General features: G+C 35.2%; 1 protein-coding gene and 2 long non-coding RNA genes across 3 annotated transcripts; 1 reads left to right on the top strand and 2 right to left on the bottom strand.

Annotated features, from left to right (window-relative positions):
- Positions 1-889: 889 nt before the first annotated feature.
- Positions 890-9,576, top strand: LOC114531921 (septin-6-like). The gene is made up of 15 exons (XM_028553518.1): positions 890-948; positions 1,064-1,178; positions 1,804-1,863; positions 4,769-4,822; positions 5,429-5,510; positions 5,711-5,851; positions 6,124-6,169; positions 6,740-6,811; positions 6,988-7,077; positions 7,484-7,580; positions 7,662-7,713; positions 8,223-8,339; positions 8,751-8,883; positions 9,096-9,173; positions 9,248-9,576. The coding sequence occupies exons 1-15, from the start codon at positions 919-921 to the stop codon at positions 9,329-9,331; spliced, it is 1,251 nt and encodes a 416-aa protein (XP_028409319.1). The 5' UTR covers positions 890-918; the 3' UTR covers positions 9,332-9,576.
- Positions 9,577-9,834: 258 nt separating this feature from the next.
- Positions 9,835-11,029, bottom strand: LOC114531922. Its single transcript, XR_003687898.1, has 3 exons — positions 10,933-11,029; positions 10,717-10,824; positions 9,835-10,434 (listed from the first exon to the last, which is right to left on the bottom strand). It is a non-coding gene; the product is annotated as an uncharacterized LOC114531922 (long non-coding RNA).
- Positions 11,030-17,156: 6,127 nt separating this feature from the next.
- LOC114531983 lies at positions 17,157-18,265 on the bottom strand. The gene is made up of 3 exons (XR_003687905.1): positions 18,189-18,265; positions 17,975-18,084; positions 17,157-17,697 (listed from the first exon to the last, which is right to left on the bottom strand). It is a non-coding gene; the product is annotated as an uncharacterized LOC114531983 (long non-coding RNA).
- Between the last annotated feature and the right edge of the window lie 2,235 nt (positions 18,266-20,500).

The following is a 20,500-nucleotide window of genomic DNA, read 5'->3' as shown; positions in this document are numbered from 1 at the left end:
TTTAATAATTTTGAGTTTGATTGGATCTTGTTGTTGGATCTTGGGTTTTCGAAAATTGACTCTTTTAACATGTTTACGTTTCCATAATCTCTTTTCTTCTTACAGATAAGGATCTTGGATTCACGACGTAACTGTTTCAACTTTTCAATGTCAACAGGACTCTTTGATTTTCGCAATTTCTTTCTTATAACCATATAAACAATATAACCATGCTTTGGTTATGATGTCAAATATTTTGACATGGATAACCACGCAGGTTAAATGGTCTAATTCTGATGCTATGTAAAGCTTCAAGCATGTTTGGTGCTCATATACAAACATCTATATATAGTTACAACTTGCAACCATCGAATATGGCCGGAAAACGGTGTACTCGACCATGGTCGATTGTGCCGGAAGACGGTATACTCGACCATGGATAATCACGCTGTTTTAATGGTCAAATGCTGGACCTATTTAAAGTTTCAAGCATGTTTGGTGCTCATATACAAACATCTATATATAGTTGAACTTGCAAGCATGGAATATGGCCGTAGAACAGTATACTTGACCATGGTCAAATGTGTCGGAAAACGGTATACTCGACCATGGTCGGCCCTGTTTGAATGTGACAAATTTACTTCTTGGAAGTCCTGGTCTTCGTCGGCGGGTTGGGGGTTATTACGTGCAATAGCATATAATCATACATATCGGACCTAAATTTGCAGTAATGCAGTCAAGTCTATAACGTTCAAGCATATCAATATTAGAAATTTGTTCCAGGAACTAGCCATCGAAGCTGTCATTTGACATTTGTTTTATTTTATGTGGGTATCTATATTATTATTGCGAATTTGGCGAAAAAAAATACTGCGGCCGAAATATTTTTCTGGCATTATCTTGTCGCCAATATTAATACCTGGTACTTGTGCTGTCAAAATGTCCGCCGTTGATGTTTGTAGAAAATTGGTAAATATCACCTATAACTTTACTGTTACTAGGATAAGTTTAGTTGAATTTGGATGTTTAGAACACTCAAGATATCTACTTTCTAAATTTTTATATATTTTTGTATGAAACCTAGGGAGAGGACGGACGCGATCTCAAACTCGCTGGCAATGTCGGCTTTGTCAGCCTCCCTGATCAGCTTGTCAACAAAAGAGTGAATTGTGGATTCTACTTTAATATCTTGTGTGTAGGTTAGTAAGGTTTCGTCAGATTTACATAAATTCACCGGTCATTTGTGTGTGATTGTCATTTGTAATGTATCAAATTATTTGTGCGACACTGTAAAAACCACTATGCGAGGCATTTCCGGTCAAATTTTGTGTGTATATTGCACAAATTTTCCTTTTATTTTATACTTATTTAGTGATTGAAATGATTTTTAATACCTGGATAAATCTTCTCGTTAAATTCACCCGTCACCTGTGTTTCAGTATTGTTTCTAGAACTAGAAGTATATATATAAAAAAAGCAATAATAGATAAACCATGAAATGTTGATGTTTTGAAACATAGCGAGAGGGCGTGTTATTTATAATGTAAATTATTAACAGCTGGTTAATTTCAATTTGTACCATATAAAAATTGATTTTCATTGTATAGTGATGCAGTGATTGCCCATTTTATGCTATATCCGGGCATTACAACTGTATAATCACTCTTTGGTTCATGTTTACAATTTGTTTATAGGAAGTAAACATGTTAGAAAGGCAAACTTTAAAGAGTCTTTCTACTCATATGTGATTATTTATACTAAATTAATTACATAGTGAAAATAAATATATTTCCTAGTTACTATCCAGTTGATTTATTTTCATAGGGGAAACAGGCATTGGCAAATCAACATTAATGGATTGTCTTTTCAAGACAACATTTGACAGTAAGTTCACTACATGCTAAAATTTAAAAATTGGTAATACTTTCACATATCAAATGCAGATGCAATGAACAGGGTTGAAATTAGAAATGCTATACCTTCACATATCAGAGTAGATGCAATGAACAGGTTTGAAATTAGAAATGCTATTTAAGTATAACATATAATTTCACTGTGATAGTACTGACTAGAAAGTAGAAACTTGCTATTGTAGATAATCCCACCTTTAAGGATTTTTTATTGTTTCATAATTATGTTCAAGTTTTGGACATTTCCTTCTTCATTTTAATACTATATTTGGTACACCGAATAGTGCATTTCCCAAAAGCAGTGTTCTATGTAGTTGGATCAATATACTTTGCATCCCAAGTGTAATTTAGTAGTCAAGATTGAGTTCAATTCCACATTAATAGTTATAAAATTATAGGCATAATGATCTTTGAGCATATTTTCTGCAACTCTCAAACAAATGTGAAAAATAAAAATCTTTGAAAGGTAGATAAGTGCCTATTGTTGCATGTCATAGGATTCTTAAATATGATTGATTATAGAACAGGGCCAAAATTTTATATAATATATTATTGTAAATTAATGGATTCTTCAGGGCTTGACCTAATTTCCAAAGTCCAGAGCAGTAGGCTGCAAGTCTTATTTTTTCGATAATAAATCCATGTTCAACATGTTGAAGTCATGGTCAGGCAACATTACAACTAGACTTATGAAATGAAACTCCAGTAACTCCAAAAAACTCCAGACTCATGAAATCACAAATTTTAAACTCTTGATAAAGACAGTCATTAGCGAAATATAACATACTATACCAGCTGCCCCTGAGTCATAATCTTCATACAGGCTGGGATTCAGATGAAGAACCTTATTTCAATAGTATTATTCTATAGTATTTTTCCTTCAAGTAAGATTTATCAAGAATAGGGCAATGTTTTAAGTTTAAAAGTGCTTTATTTATAGTGAAACAATTTTCATCATCTTAAAAAGTTTTTCTAGAGATTATAGTGTTTTGAAATTAATTTTCCATGTCACAATTCCAAAATTCAAGGAGTAATCCTTCCAGTAATAGGATAATGAGTCACACATGTGCAGTTTGGTAAACTGTCAAAACTTGACTCGGTTATCCAGTAACATTTACTGGATGGTGATTTTTACAAACAATAAATGTTTGGCATATGAAAATCTTTCACCATTTTATAGATTATGGATGAACTCAATCTGTCTTAAATGTGTCAGGCCTTTTTAAACGTCGTGTTTCTCATATGTGCTGAGTTTAATAGTTAATTAATCTATTGTTGTTATTAAATGCGTTCGGAAGATGAGAAGCAGGACGTTTAAAACAGGCCTCTACAGGCTCTAATTTTCGTTGAATAAATTCAATTCATATTTATTCTCTCAGAAACACAGCTTACTTAAAGCTTTATCACAAAGTTTTATCGAATAAGTATTACTGGATTCTTTTGTTTAAAATGCAAACGTTTACAGTACCTATATGTACATAAAGTCATTGACGTTGTTAAAACCAGGCGCTCGTAGCCTCATGGCTTATAGTTATACCTATGACTATGTGAAGATTTTAATCTATACCGTCGCTTTCCTCTAGCAGATTTGCAAAAATAATTTTCGGTAACTGTTACGGATACTGTATATATAAATGAAATAAAATCGGGAAGTACCTTAAAACATCAAATATAATCAGCTGGCTTCCAAACACTCCCCTAGGCCTAGCTCCCATTTTCCACTTCGCTGAGAGCAAGTCCGATCAGGTTAGCCTGATCAAACGGGTTGAGCCAAGTTATTTTTGATTTGAAATTTCTCACTTCTATTGTCGACCGATAGTTTAATATCGACAACTTATTAGCCTTTCCAAAACATGTTACACCTGCAGTGCATGGTGGATTCAGGGTAAGTCCGAACAAATTACACGGCCTAATTTCCAATTTAAAATACTTTATTGAATATTGGTTATTCATATAGTGGATTAGTGGTGTAGTGTAGTAATTTATTCTGACTTACGGCGGTGTTACACTATGCAACTTTCCTTGCAACTTGCAATGCAATTCGATCTATACTCCTGAGGCATCTAAGGTTGTCAAATATGAATATTTCTTACGATCTGCTAACGTTTTCTTAGCTTTTCGAACGCTCTTCACAAATTAATATCCCTCCCAAAATGAAGCGCATTGCAAGTTGCAAGGAAAATCGCATAGTGTAACAGCGCCTTTACCCTGGACCACCAAATTCGAAAGTCCCATGGGAGATATGGACAGACTAGCTGGCGCCTATCATGCAATGGCCTCCAAAAATGTATCAAAAGTATTTACTATACGACCACATATTTGACATAAATATTAAAAACGACATTTTAATTTCATTTCAAACCTCCTTTTTACATTGTATTTTTGTTCCACCGGTAGAATAAGCTTAATAAAGATCACTCCCCTTGCGGCGGGCGCCACTTTGTACGAACAATGTAGGATTGAATACTGTAATTTATGAAATTTTAGACTATAATTGTGAACTTTTTAATGCACATAAGCAGCAAGGGATTTCAGTGTTGATATACTGAACCCTCACGATCCGGGTAACGAAAAATTTGTGTAACCACGTGGTACAATGTCACAGGACTTCTCTTTAAGAATAAATGCAGTTAAATAGCAGACTTTGCAGGCTTACAGATTATATAAGGATTGTTTTGTTAAAGAAATCTAATAGATAGACGCAAAAACGTTATTTGGGTTTGGTTAGAGGTAATCTGGAACATGTGAGGCAACTATACAGTTTTAGCAGTTTTAACTGCAACTATACAGTTTCTTATACAGTTTTAACCACAATGTCAATGAAAACTGCTTTAATAATGAGCCTGATTTGCTAATTTGGTTTATTGCATTATTTTCAGGTGTCCCTCACACGCATCATTCACCTGATGTTGGTATTGAAGATCATATGTATGGTGTGTAATTTTTGTAATTAATTATAAGGTTGTCCGGTTCAAACTATTAAACTCTAAGCGTCCTAGATACTATGGAATATTTGCTTCTATAGGCTCGCCGAAATACAAGACCTACAAAGATAGACCTACAAAGTTTTCCCCCCTCTAATTTAGCCTTGTAATTAATACACGCTCTATACCGACATAACACAATACTACGTAATTCGTTTTCAAATTCCATGACCATGTCATTGGACGTTTTCACACTAGAGACGCATAATGCGTCTTCAATATTTTTTGAATTGTTATTCGTCTTCAGTATAAAGACGGACAAACAGACGCATTATCCGTCTAGGCGAACTATATACCGTTGGTTATGCGTCTCTAAGACGAAAAACTGAACATTAATCTCCTCGACGTATTATGCCTCTGTTGTCCGTCTTTATTGTACTGAAGACGAATAATCAGTCAAAAAATACTGGAGACACATTATGCGTCTCTAGTGTGAAAACGGCCATTATTTTATGTAGAAAATTAACAGTGCATATTGGAATATGTAGTTCTGTTTGTTCGCACAGTAGAAAACTGACGTAAAAACTTCTGCTGTTATTTTTTTTGTTTGTGCAGAAATACAAGAAAGCAATGTGAATTTAAAGCTAACAATTGTCGATACAGTTGGCTACGGAGATCAAGTGGATAAAACAGACAGGTACTGTCACTATTGTACTTCGTTTTCTACTTCCAAGCTATAAACAGGAGAAATCCCAACAGAGGACAGGCATGAGTTAATTAGAATTGACTGTTGTTCAGTGAATGAATTGTGTAATATTATATATATAGACATAGACTCTATAATACCATTAATGCATAGCTATATTAGTATATATGTTTATTTTTCACATTTCACAGCCACCAGAAAGTTGTCGAATACATTGATAAACAGTTCGAAGCGTATTTACAAGAAGAGCTAAAAATTAAAAGATCATTGAGCACTTATCACGACACCAGGATTCACGCTTGCCTTTATTTCATTTCTCCAACAGGGCACTCGTAAGTATCTATAAATGTGTGCAAATACGGCGTAAATTCATAAAGGATTAAAGGTGCATGCATAGTTCCGGTTGTATTCTTCGCGACTTACAGTGTATGCTGAGATTGTATATGTACTGTACATATATTATTTAATTTACATGGAATCAAACGTTCACGTGGAATTCTCAAATTGTCAAGGACCATCGTACTACGCTTTTGAAAATGGGAAAAGCGGTTTCATTCTAAAACGTTAATGCGTGACTATATATATATACTGTTTCAATTTGCAGCTTGAAGTCATTGGATCTGGTCTGTATGAAACAGTTGGATAAAAAGGTATATATATGTAAAAATTACATATTGTAATTCGGAAGCTATATATACGTGTCCTTCATGCACACGTTCAAAAACAAGGGGCAATTTCGTTTTAGAGCAATCCGCGGGTTTGTTTACATTTTCAATAACCCAATCAGAAAGCATGAATTGTGACTTCAAAGTATTAAAAATTTAGGCATTCTGATTGGCTTATATATTGTAAGATCGACAAATATGCCAATTAGTTTAAAACGAAATTCCACTTGTTACGTACAAGAGTTTAAATCCAATTCTTTATAAAGACATTTAGTATTTTTCAAAGATAAACAATATATATTTATACATATACACATGTAAGGAACTACGAAAAACTGAAACTAGCTCCTACTGTCAATAATTTGTTTAAACTGCAGGTCTGTAGCACCATTACCAATTGCAATTTTTATGCAGAATAACTGATATTCATGTCGTTGTCGTTTTCAATATTTGTCTGAAAACTCGGTGGATTGAATATACCATAGAAATCCTATATGTAGCTGGTGTTTAGGATTATCCTTCTGTAAAACAGACGTGTTCTTGTTCCGTATACAGGTTAACATCATCCCGATCATTGCTAAAGCTGATACCATCTCGCAATCGGAGCTGAAGGAGTTTAAAGAAAAGGTATATAACTTACTGATGCCATGCAATGGACACAACTACGACAGCGGCTAAAAAATCTTTATATCTTGTTTCTATAATAGGCGTACAAACGACTGAATAACTATATACGACAGTAGTCAGTACAGTGAACTTTTTTACTACTTTTTAATATCGTTGCATTTATCACCATTTTATAGATTATGGATGAACTGAATTCAGATGATGTGCAAATTTACAAATTTCCGGTCGATGATGAAAAAGAAGCCGAACTTAACAGCTCGATGAATGTAAGTCATGCTATATGTTAAGTCATGTTAAAATCTTATTGATTACAAATTCATTTCACAAGTTGCGCCCTCGTGATTGTATGTATATTCGATACAACACGGCCTCTCGTGTTGTAAACATTACTTCTAATTCAATATTGTTTTGCTTTTAGATTAAAACACATTAAATTAATAAAGTTATGCAATAAATATGTAAATCAGTTACAAACACTATATAGTAGTTGTATTTTTGCGATATTATCAATTTTTATCAAACTTATTTTTGTGGGGCCGGTATACAGGGTGTGCATATGACCTAATTCACAAAATTTGGTTGGGTATAAAGCTCATTAACTATTCTCATGAATATAAGGTGTTTTCAAAAGGCGTTACAAAGGTTGCTGCATGTACTTTTCATTCGATTTAGGAACAAATTCCGTTCGCTGTTGTTGGCAGTCGAGATGAAGTGACTGTTGGTAAAGACAGAGTTCGTGCCCGACAATATCCATGGGGCACTGTGTTAGGTATTATAGTTGTCAAATGAATTTGGTGTTTAGTCCTTGGAAATGCAACCTCGAAATAACACTTGCACCTTTTTTCTTTAGTTGAAAACGAGACTCACTGCGACTTCGTTAAATTACGTGAGATGCTTCTAAGGTATATAGACGCACTGTTGGTTTCAGGTTTTATCATTGTATATGGTCTCCCATTTTTCAAAATAAGCAGCTCTGATTGGAAATGGCTAGTTCTAAAACTGAGAACTACGTTTCCAGAGAAATTGTTTCAAAACTCCTAAATGCAAACGTGAACTTTTCTCAAAACGTCCACTCAGAATGCTGAGATGCCATTTCAGATACCTTAATTTCACTTATTAATTAGCAATTTCTTAAACTGACCCCGCACAGTTTTTTTGATCAATAAATTAAGCCGTTATAGCCCAATATATAGGGTTTAATCTCAATATTTTATGGTTCATAAAAGCGAGGCAATTTAATATGTAAACGCTATTACTTTAAATAATTTCCTATATATTTTGAGGGTATACCATGCCTTATATACATAGGACATCAAGGCAAACAATGCCATTGTATGTATGTCGAAGGTAAACAAAGTATGCCGTCTATATAACGTAATGATAACACTTTTCGTTATTTGTTATTTCTCAGGACTAACATGGCCGATCTAATCGAGACAACCCACGAAAAACATTATGAATTGTACCGTAAAAACAAACTTGCTGAAATGGGCTTCGCGGACACTGATTCCGAAAGTCAACCACTAAGGTGATTGGAAGTGTTTTGTAACCATGTGAAATCCCGTATCTAAAAAACTAAATGCATCGCTATATATACGCCCCGCATTTCACCATCATATTTATTAAAAAAATTACCAATAATTTTATGAGTATAAATTGGCTGAGCGATTTAGTCGGCAAACCTACAGCACTATCATGCATGCAATCCTTGCGTTCAGAATGAGCTCTGAATGAAAATGCATGGATTAATTTTTTAAACATATTTACAATACAGAACCATCATAAGTTAATAGCCAAATTTATGAGTTATATAGCATGCATGTTTTGTCAGGCATGCAACGTTTCTGTGATTCGTGAGGATTTCTTTATTTCGAAACAAAGTTCGCGGCCTACACATGCAGTCATATATACTTATAGTATTTTTTTTTATTTTTTAAAGTTTGCAAGAAACGTATGAACAACGACGCAAAGATTACATGGGTGAACTTCAGAAGCGTGAAGACGAAATGAGAAGCAGTTTCATTAAGAAGGTGAAGAGCAAGGAAGCAGAACTGAAAAAAGAAGAGCAGGAGGTATTGTTGTGTTGTAACAATCAAACGATTAAACAGAATTCTCAGCATCTTGAACAAATTAGCCGTGACGATAAAAACACGTCCAGATATAGGAAGAATTATCTTCTTTTCATAGTAGCCAATATATACTGTACATCGTCGGCCATTTTGAGAATGTTAATTCAAATAATTACATGCGTGTATCGTTTTTTTATCTGTTTCTTGCTTTCTAGCTTTATGCAAAGTTTGAACATCTTAAGAAGGAACAAGCCGAGAAGAAGAAAAACATTCAGCACGAGCAACAACAATTGGTATGTGTTTTTTTTCTTATTGCTTATAGTTGCTTTATTTTACTTTATTTTTTCTTTTTTGGTCATTAATGCAGGACGAAGAAATTAATCTTTTTGAGCAACGCAAGAAGCAAGCAACATTAATGGCGCAAGGACAAAAAGACAAAAGAAGAAAATAATGGTTTGATATATTAACAATTATTTTTGTATTCAATATTTTGAAAAAGTTAGTGGACAACAGTACATGCATATATTTGTAGTTTTGAGGATATGTTATAATGCACAAGCTACTTACCTATATAGTATACGTCCTGTGTATTTAATCTAATGGATGCTGGTGAATCAAACTTATTCATTATTGCCTAATCCATTCTATATTATAATACGTTTTAACGCCATATACATAATATGCATTGAAATATTAATTTCCTTTAAAATGTGTCTTAATTGTGTATAACAATGAATATACACGCGCGGCGCACTTGTCGGGCAAAGCAAATGAATATCACCGTCAAAAAGCGATTTTCTTCCCATATTTTTCGTGATTAAACCGCAGCCACTTAATTCGCGATATAAAACCGTATCACGATGTACGAGTTTTGGTAACGGCATTCTTTTCTACTAAAAGAATATAACCACAAGTATAAATGATTTCAATTTTATTTAATCTATAATTAGGGAAAGCAAATGAAGAAATGAAAAAAAATTATTATCTCAAACGTGCTATATTTAACGTAGAAGTTGAAATTTAAGTGCTGAGAAAGTCTCCATGTATCGATGCATCACTACACGCTGACCCTAAAACAACCTCTATGTCCAATCCCGTTTCGCCTGTAGAAGTTACCCAGCGTTGCCCCTTGGATAGAGTTCTCCCGAATAGGTACCAATCTCACAACAGCGTTACTACCTCCCTGAAAAGTAGAGGCGAATGGGTATTCGTCACAGTTGTAACCAGCTCTACGACCAAGCTGCCGACATCCTGACGCACGCCTGTTTCTTCGTATCTGCGATGAGTCCGTTGTCCTCAGCAAAACCGTCGGTTTTCCCATTCTTATGGCGTTTCTCATGTTAGCACAAACGTTTGGCATTTGAGAACACGGGAATCTGATCGTAGGGCATCGTGAAGCCGGCCGACGAGATCGACGAGATCGACGAGATCGATGAGGTCGACGAGTTCGACGAAGGCGGAAGCGCAAAAATCGTGGAGAACGTTCCCTGTTTAAGTGTACCTGTCCTTTTTCATCGTCAGTTAGTGAGGACAAAGATCGACCTTTGTCGTCATCTAGAATGGCAAAAACATTTTAATTTTGGTATGTATTGTGAGAACCAATTTGAATTGGTTCATGCATTTCAAATACATCATATTTATTGATTCATTTTATTTGATAATACATAATGTCGTTTATAAAGCAGATAAAAACGTGCGGAAATCATTAAACACAATCATGAAGACATGTTGCAAATTGTGCGTTTTTGTGCGTGAATGATAGCAGGAAGGACCATAAATGATCACGGAGAACGCGAACATGCATTCCTACAATTAAGAAAGATATATAAACTGTACCGGTCAGTGGCGTCGTAAATGCAATGAACACACTCACGACGCATAGAAAAGCCAACATAACTTTCATTCTTCTTAATTTGACAGGAATCGAATCAACAAAGTTATACTCTGTAAAAGAAATCATTAGGATTCCGCGTTAAAAAAAACTGATCTATCTTCAATCAACCCTGATTCGTCCATTTCGCATATTAGCATGCATATAGCTCAGAAGTTCACCTGAGGTCCGCGATTGTATAGCCAAACTCCTTTCACTATTTTTTTCTCCGTTCTTGAATATGGACTTTTCTGACGAAATGTTATAACTAACGCCAAGTGCAAAAACGGTCCTTACGCCACTGATATATATAGGCGATGCCGAGTGCGGTCAGCAGTTGTTGTTGGATATATACATATAATTAATTGAAGTGTATTAACAGGATGAGTGGATGACGAGTCTCACAAAAAAGAGTTACAAACTTCCGTTATAGCAGTTTTTCTCTTTAACTTTCCGCAATTATGGCAGTTTGTACATTTGCCAAAGTTTGCATGCTCTTCTTCACGCATCTTTTTGTATTGTATTGGATTTTGTTCACGTGAACACTTCAAATCAACATTCGCTTTCGATATCTTATTACAAACGTACAACAGGAATCAATAAGTCCATCGTTGCTATATCTATATATATACTCCAACTCCAGTTATATATAAGATAGATTGGTATGTTTTAACAATTGGTATGAGTAATTTCATTTCGGGCATGTGGCTGCGAAAAAGAAAGCTTGTTACATGCCAATCATGAAATAAGCCAAATAGATTAGAATCGGCAAATAACGACATTCAATTAAATCTTTATGGTATTGATGGTTTTCACTAAGCATTTTAATCAGTGATTTCAGTAGATGGGTCAGTGTCGAATGTTTTATTTTGTTTCATAAATATTGTTGAAACTGAATCGGGTGTGACAATATTGTTCGATGTTGATAACAACTCTGAACAATGTGGGCAGCACAACATTGTTCCATCCTGTTCATATCAATATTGCATCAACCTGATCGTTTTTAGGCGTGTATAGGCGATGCCGAGTGCGGTCAGCAGTTGTTGTCGAATATATACATATAATTGAAGTGTATTAACAGGATGAGTGGGTGACGAGTCTCACAAAAAAGAGTTACAAACTTCCGTTATAGCAGTTTTTGTCTTTAACTTTCCGCAATTATGGCAGTTTGTACATTTGCCAAAGTTTGCATGCTCTTCTTTACGCATCTTGTTGTATTGTATTGGATTTTGTTCAGGTGAACACTTCAAATCAACATCCGCTTTCGATATCTTATTACAACGTACAACAGGAATCAATAAGTCCATCGTTGCTATATCTATATATATACTCCAACTCCAGTTATATAAGATAGATTGGTATGTTTTAACATTTGGTATGAGTAATTTCATTTCGGGCATGTGGCTGCGAAAAAAAAAGCTTGTTACATGCCAATCATGAAATAAGCCAAATAGATTAGAATCAGCAAATATCGACAATTTAACAATCTTTATGGTATTGATGGTTTTCGCTAAGCATTTTAATCAGTGATTTCAGTAGATGGGTCAGCGTCGAATGTTTTATTTTGTTTCATAATTACATGTTCAAAACAACTACTCGATGCACTTTGTCAGACATCTACAGAGCGGGCTTTAGTCCCCTCTCTAAACTATGTATTTTAGGCCATCAGGGTCATCCGTGGCTACTATTCAAACCTTTCAAGTTGGTAATTAAGGTACCTATCCAAAATTCTCTCTTTGTCTAACATTCTCATGATGTTGATCTATCAACATAAATTTAAGACTTGAGTGACCAGCCCCATGACAATCGATAAAGTGATTAACTATCACACACGTTCGTTTCTTATGCTTAAAATGTGCTTGTAATTAGCCAATCTAAGTTTAAAATTAGCAGTTGACCAAATCCTTGAAAATCACAAGCCACACAATGCATGGGCTAGATAAACAACATTCTGCGAGGTACACGTAAGCGACTTGCAAATATTGTACGACCTACCAGTGATGGTATAGAACGAAAAGACACACTGGGGACGAGAAAGTTTTTACAACAATCATACCTCCCGGCCATGGCCGTACATGCAAAGCAACGCTTAACAATTAGCTCCTTACTACTTAGTTCTAAATGGATTAGAAGGAGCCAATAACTCTTTTAAATTGCTAGACCGTTTATATGAAACACGAATAGCACCTTCCGGCAGAATTTGTTTAACCAGCCCATCATGTTGAATAATGTTTCTATGCCAACGAAATATTTTGCAAGTGTCCGGTGCTTGAGGATTGAACTTGCTAGTGGAGGCGCAAGGTCTGCCCTCGTTCTTACGTTTACTCCTACGCGCTTCCTGACGTGTCATATACCTCCAATTTCTTCGAGTACGTTACGAACGTGCTCACCGTCATGCCCACAATCAATCAGATATTGATAGTACTCTTTATAATTACTTTTTTGTTTAAATTCATCCTCATCCGAACATATCCTTCGCAATCTCAATGCAACCCCTCAGTTTTGCAATAAATGGGCATCCGTAGGCTTACTGTAGACAGATGTACAAAGCTTATTGTCCACTATGGTAATCAAAAGATCCAGAAAATGTAAACTTTTTCCTCCGATCTCCATAGTAAATTGATGATGGTTAACAGTAAATGTATTGAGGTCATGAAAATATGCTTGGAGTCGTTCCACCGAACCTCGCCATAAAACAATAGTGTCATCTCGAAACCGAAAGCAGCATTTTGAGTTCGGGATAAATAGATTGCGATAATAAAACTTATTTATCAATTTCTCCCGTTACAATATCAGCATATGAGCAGGCATTTTTAGGGCCCATAGCTGTAATGTTTTTTTGTAACCAAAATTATCCACAATACGTGGAAGGTATTAAGGTATGTAGGTCTTAAATTTATGTTGATAGATCAACATCATGAGAAAGTTAGACAAAGGGGGAATTCTCCTTCGTACCATGTCTCACACTCCGGGATTCATTATGCATTTTCCATCATCGGTTCCAGTTCACCACGACGTTTAAAGCCATTGTGATGCAAATAAGGCCAGGTAGATTAGTAGATAGCTGGCAGCTACACACAACCACGCCATTCTTTCTTTCACGTGCTCAGTTAAATCGTCCGTTCAGTAGACTCATGGCGGACGAAGAACCACAAATACTTGAAACCGAGCCAAGCTATCCTTCTGCGGAAGGTAGTGTAGCTCCAACGGTTTCGGTAGAGCTTCGGCTCAATGCTTTAACAGAATCAGTTGACCGTTTGGTCCACTGTTTGTCTACCGAGACTGGTTTGTCTCATAGAGAGGAAGAATTGCTTCTTGCAAGTGAAGACGGTTACGACCCTACTCGCTCTATAACTGCAGATGATGTCGATGTGGAAGTTGCTGTTCATTCAGAGTTAGACTTAAATGCTCTCACAGATTCAGATTTATTTAACGACCCAGACGAATGTGGCGACGAAGTTTCTAAAGAGTTAGCTTGTATTCTTCAGTTATATTAAAATAGTTGAAGATATTTTAGCGTTTTTAAAACGCAAACGCAGTATGTATTGATATATATATATATATATGTATATATGTGTATATGTATATATATTTATATATATATATATTAATATATATATATATATATATATATATATATATATATATATATATATATATATAATAAAATTTGAGGGGATCTTGAAGACACCCTATGCAAGGTGGTGCGGTTCGTTCTATCCAATCAGCGTTGTAGGTTGCAAGTATGTGTTGGCGTTAGAAGCTCGATCCAGCTCTCATACTTTGTTTACTTAAGGGCGGTGACGCACTAGTCGAGTTGGTTTTTTACTTAATCGATCACTATTAAAACTTAAAATATTTATCATTAACTTAAAGTACAATTATCAAATTATTACTCTGTGAACCGAATCTTAACTTACAAACTATTTTACTAATAATTTGATCGAATTAAGCTTTTCATGACGTAAGGCTTTAAGTGCTTAACCGAGCAAAATATAACAAAGTCAAAGAAATGATTGACACAAACTAGTATCCGCCTAAAACTTATGTTCTTGAGTCGTGACACTTGTACTTTGTACAACATACTATTGTTTGGGAGGAAATCCCATGGGCTGTAACCTCATGACAGGAAAAGTAATTTTGTGATTCCGAAGGGTCATAATAATATTTACTTTACACGTCATTTTATGTGACACTGTTCCCCAAGTAATTTCCTCGTCTATATTGACCTTCTATATATTTTCAATGCTAAATTACATTATATATTCGCATTTCGTAACATCTATATAATCCAGCTCTTGTTATATAAGATTGATAATTGTGAAACTGAAATGATTGCTTAAATAATGTAAAAGACGTGAATGCACGAAAGGCCCTTCAAGGCTCGATGTAGTTATCAAATACTGCGTAGAAATAGAAATAGGCTACACCACTCGTGCAGAATCTTCTTGCTATCAACAAAACAAATAATTACCTCAGCTAGCCAAACCTAACTTTATCTATATCTGCATGTCACTCGCAATCTCGTCTCTGTGAGCATCCCCTTCGAACACGTATATTCTTTATTAATTTTGCGGTTCAGCTATACAACAACATTAATGAGTAACCACCACAGATAACTGCATGATAATTCACAACGTTTAGCTACTTGCAGATTTTTGTGTCCAGAGAAGTATATACAAACAGACAATTGAGTACAACAGATATTTCGAGCCGTAGAGTGGCCCCCGCTCGCAGTAGCAACACCGCAAATACTAATTTGGCTAATTTGAAAAAGGATTTTATGGATTGGATGAATTAAGATTATTTTTATGAAAACTACATTGATGAAATGAATGAAGTGCACGAGTCGAAATATAGCTAATAATTCTATATCATTCGGTAAAAATAGTTATCAAAGTAAACATCAATTAACAGTGAAGTTAATTCATCAACGGTTTACAACTTCCTAACACACCCAAAGGCATTTTAATCAGTATGGACCCTCGCACCTAAACTAAAGTTAATACTCGGGTAATATATGCAGTGTACACCAGATTTTTTGAAAGTTGTTTTGACACAACACACCGTAACGTGAAAAATTACAAAATTTGCAATTCTAGGGTTATTTAAAAAACTGAAAATTTTTATGTATACCCTGAATATAGCTGATCATGCATGCATCACGCATGTAGAAAATCTACCAATAATGTTGTAATGTACTTATGTTTCGTCAAAGTCTTATCAAGACTTTTAAGCCATGCAGGTAAATTTTGATACTGCTCTCGTTTCTCTGGCCGCTCGCGGACGTAATATGTCTTGTTTCTTAATAACCGTTTCTATCAAGGATTGTAATTGTGGCCGCTCTGATGGCGTGGTTTGTGTATTCAACAGATTCGCTTTCTTTGAAAGGATTTTCATCTATTAAACCGTCAAGTGTGTTGCTGCGATTTAATTGAGCTCCAGTTGAGCGTGGAATTGAAACTAACGACTACAAATACTGATTCGTCCGCAGTGTTCTTTCATCTTGAACAAATTAGCCGTGACGATAAAAACACGTCCAGATATAGGAAGAATAATCTTCTTTCCATAGTAACCAATATATACTGTACATCATCGGCCATTTTGAGAATGTTAATTCAAATAATTACATGCGTGTATCGTTTGTTATATATCTGTCTCTTGCTTTCTAGCTTTATGCAAAGTTTAAACATCTTAAGAAGGAACAAGCCGAGAAGAAGAAAAACATTCAGCACGAGCAACAACAATTGGTATGTGTTTTTTTTCTAGTTGCTTATAGTTGCTTTATTTTACTTTATTTTTACTTTTTTGGTCATTAATGCAGGACGAAGAAATTAATCTTTTTGAGCAACGCAAGAAGCAAGAAACATTAATGGCGCAGGGACAAAAAGACAAAAGAAGAAAATAATGGTTTGATATATTGACAATTATTTTTGTATTCAATATTTTGAAAAAGTAAGTGGACAACAGTATACATGCATATATTTGTAGTTGTGAGGATATGTTAATGCACAAGCTACATACCCATATAGTATACGTCCTGTGTATTTAATCTAATGGATGTTGGTGAATCAAACTTATTCATTATTGCTTAATCCATTCTATATTATAGTATGTTTTAACGTCATATACATATTATGCATTGAAATATTAATTTCCTTTAAAATGTGTCTTAATTGTGTAACAATGAATACACGCGCGGACTTGTTGGGCAAAGCAAATAAATATCCCTGTCAAAAAGCGATTTTCTTCCCATGCGTATTTTTCGTGATTAAACCGCAGCCACTTCGCCATATAAAACCGTATGAAGATATACGAATTTTGGTAACAGCATTCTTTTTTACTATAATGAATACAACCACAAGTATGAATGATTTCAATTTTATTTAATCTATAATTAGGGAAAGCAAATAAAGAAATGAAAAAAATTATCTCAAACGTGCTATATATAACGTAGAGGTTGAAATTAAAGTGCTAAAAAAGTCTCTATGTATCGATGCATCACGGCACGCGGACCCTAAAACAATCTCCATGTCCAATCCTGTGTCGCCTGTAGAAGTTACCCAGCGTTGCCCCTTGTTTACAGTTCTCGCGAATAGGTACCATTTTCACAACAGCGTCACTTCCTCCCTCAAAAGAAGAGGCGAATGGGTATTCGTCACAGTTGTAACCAGCTTTACGAGGAAGGTTGCGACATCCCGACGCACGCCTGTTTCTTCGTATCTGGCGTTGATCCGTTGTCCTGTGCAAAATCTTCAGTTTCCCCTTTCTTATGGCGTCTCTCATGTTATCACAAACCTTTGGCATTTGAGGACACGGGAATCTGATGATAGGGCATCGCCGGGAGCGCAAAAAACGGAATAATTGTGGAGAACGTTCCCTGCTTAAATGTACCTGTCCTTTTTCATCGTCAGTTGGTGAGGGCAAAGATCGACCTTTGTCGTCATCTAGAATGACAAAAACATTCTAATTTCGGTATGTATTGTGAGAACCAATTTGAATTGGTTCATGCATTTCAAATACATCATATTTATTTATTCATCTTATTTGATAATACATCATGTCGTTAAAGCAGATAAAAACGTGCGGAAATCATTAAACACAATCATGAAGACATGTTGCAAAGTGTGCGTTTTTGCGCGTGGATGATAGCAGGAAGGACCATAAATGATCACGAAGAACGCGAACATGCATTCCTAAAATTAAGAAAGATATAAACTGTACCGGTCAGAGCAGTCGTAAATGCAATGAACACACTCACGACGCATAGAAAAGCCAACATAACTTTCATTCTTCTCAATTTGACAGGAATCCAATCAAATCAAAGTTATACTCTGTAAAAGAAATCATTAGGATTCCGCGTTATAAAAAACTGATCTATCTTCAATCAACCCTGATTCGTCCATTTCGCATATATGCATATAGCTCACAAGTTCACCTGAGGTCCGCGATTGTATAGCCAAACTCCTTTCACTATTTTTTTCTGCGTTCTTCAATATGGACTTCAATATGAACTGACGCCATGCAAGTGCAAAAACGGTCCTTACGCCACTGTTATATATATACGCGATGCCGCGGCCAGCAGTTGTCGTCGAATATATACATATAATTAAAGTGTATAAACAGGATGACGAGTCTCAAAAGTTTCAAACTTCCGTTATATTAATTGTTGTCTTTAATTTTCCGCAATTAGGACAGTTAATTTTCCGCAATTATTACAGAGCATTTTAATCAGTGATTTGAGTAGATGGGTCAGCGTCGAATGTTTTTTTTTTGTTTCATAATTACATGTTCAAATCAACTACTCCATGCACTTAGTCACATGCACATGTGCAGAGCGGGCTTTAGTCCCCTCTTTAAACTATGTATTTTAGGCTATCACGGTCATTTTTATGTATATGCACATAATTGGGCATAATTTGTTTAAATGTTACTCTCTATTTTATAATTTTACTTTCTTTCTTTTTTGGTCATTAATGCAGTAATGTAACGAAATGTTATAACTAACGCCAACTGCAAAAACGGTCCTCGCCGCAGATATATATATATGTATATATATATATATATATATATATATATATATATATATATATATATATATATATATATATGCGATATAACTGAAGTGTGTATACAGGATGATGAGTCTCACAAAAAAGTTTCTACCTTCCGTTATAGCAGTTTTTGTCTTTTATTTTCCGCAATTATGGCAGTTAGTTTGCTCTTCTTCACGCGTCTTGTTGGATTTTGTGAACACTTCAAATCAACATTCGCTTTCAATATCTTATTACAAAAGGAATCAATGATGTCGGCTGTCGCTATATCTATTACACCTATTCGAAAAAGAGCTGAAAGCTCAAGAGCCTGTGGCGAGTAACGTGATAACGAGGCTAGTCAGGGTGTGTATTACGTTTATGAACATGTTACGCAATTTATAAAATTTTACAAAATTGTACTGTAAACTTTAAACGCTTTTCATGTAAAAATTCTTGTTTGAATTTGGATGCCATCGCACTGTAGTGTACCTCTGTGTTCTCAACAAGGTTACCGGCTCTCAAATGGTGAAAAGGTTTCATATTTCAACTTGCCAAAAGATAAAACCGTGCGTAAACTGTGGATTCATGCAATAAGGCGCGATGAAGGGAACAACTATTTTAAAATCCATGACAAGACGAAGGCTTGTTAATTCTCTTCATTTTAAGCCTGACGAGTGACGACTTTAAGAAATCCTTGAACGGAAGAATATTTGTAGAGGAAGGCAAAATTCCTTCCAGATTTCAGTGGAGACTAGATTAGCCGAAGAAACGACGAGCTCCTACAGTCCGACTGGCACTAGTCAAGTATAAAACGAACAATGTTCCAAGTACTTCTTCACAAACGGATCTCAATGTTCCAAGTACTTCTTCACATGCGGATCTCAATGTTCCAAGTACTTCTTCACAAGCGGATTTCAATGTTCTAAGTACTTCTTCACATGCGGATTCCACAGCCAGGATGACGAGCAAATGTTGAAGAAAGAGATGATGGACTTAAAACGCGTAAATGAAGTATTTGAACGAACAATTAAACAGACTGAAATTGAACTTCACGATGCAAGGGAAGCAATTTCTAACATTCAACTAACAAGAAAAATGATTGCTTAAATAATGTAGAAGACGTGAATGCACGAAAGGCCCTTGCAGGCTCAATGTCGTTATGAAATACTGAATGGAAATAGAAATAGGCTACACCACTCGTGCAGAATCTTCTTGGCATCAACAAATCAAAAAATTATTTCAGCTAGCCAAAACTAAGTTTATCTATTATCTGCATGTCACTCGCAATCTCGTCTCTGTGAGCATCCTCTTTGAACACGTATATTCTTTATTTTCGGTTCAGCTATACAACAACATTAATGAGTAACAACTACAGATATATGCATGACATTTAGCTACTTGCAGATTTTTGTGTCCAGAGAAGTATATAGACAAACAGACAAATGAGTATAACAGATATTTCGATCCGTATAGAGTGGCCCACGTTCGCAATACTAATTTGGCTAATTTGAAAAAGGATTACATGGATTGAATATATTAAGATTAATTTTTTTGAAAACTACATTATGAAATGACTGAAATGCACGAGTCGGAATTTAGCTAATAATTCTATATCATTCGGTAAAAATAGTCATCGAAATGAACATCAATCAACAGTGAATTTAATTCATCAACGGTTTACAACTTTCTAACACAGCCACAGGCATTTTAATTA

Source organism: Dendronephthya gigantea, unplaced genomic scaffold (genome assembly GCF_004324835.1).
Source record: "Dendronephthya gigantea isolate DGI-Jeju-01 unplaced genomic scaffold, DenGig_1.0 000076F, whole genome shotgun sequence".
Taxonomy (NCBI): domain Eukaryota; kingdom Metazoa; phylum Cnidaria; class Anthozoa; order Malacalcyonacea; family Nephtheidae; genus Dendronephthya; species Dendronephthya gigantea.
The sequence above is the reverse complement of the archived record's forward strand: the minus strand, read 5'-3'. Positions and strand labels throughout refer to the sequence as shown.

Excerpts from the sequence above, each read along its gene's own strand:
- LOC114531921 (XM_028553518.1), top strand. The coding sequence starts at position 919 with ATGTCCGCCGTTGATGTTTGTAGAAAATTG. Across the intron at positions 949-1,063 it reads TTGATGTTTGTAGAAAATTG|GGAGAGGACGGACGCGATCT; the intron begins GTAAATATCACC and ends TATGAAACCTAG. Across the intron at positions 4,823-5,428 it reads TATTGAAGATCATATGTATG|AAATACAAGAAAGCAATGTG; the intron begins GTGTGTAATTTT and ends TTGTTTGTGCAG.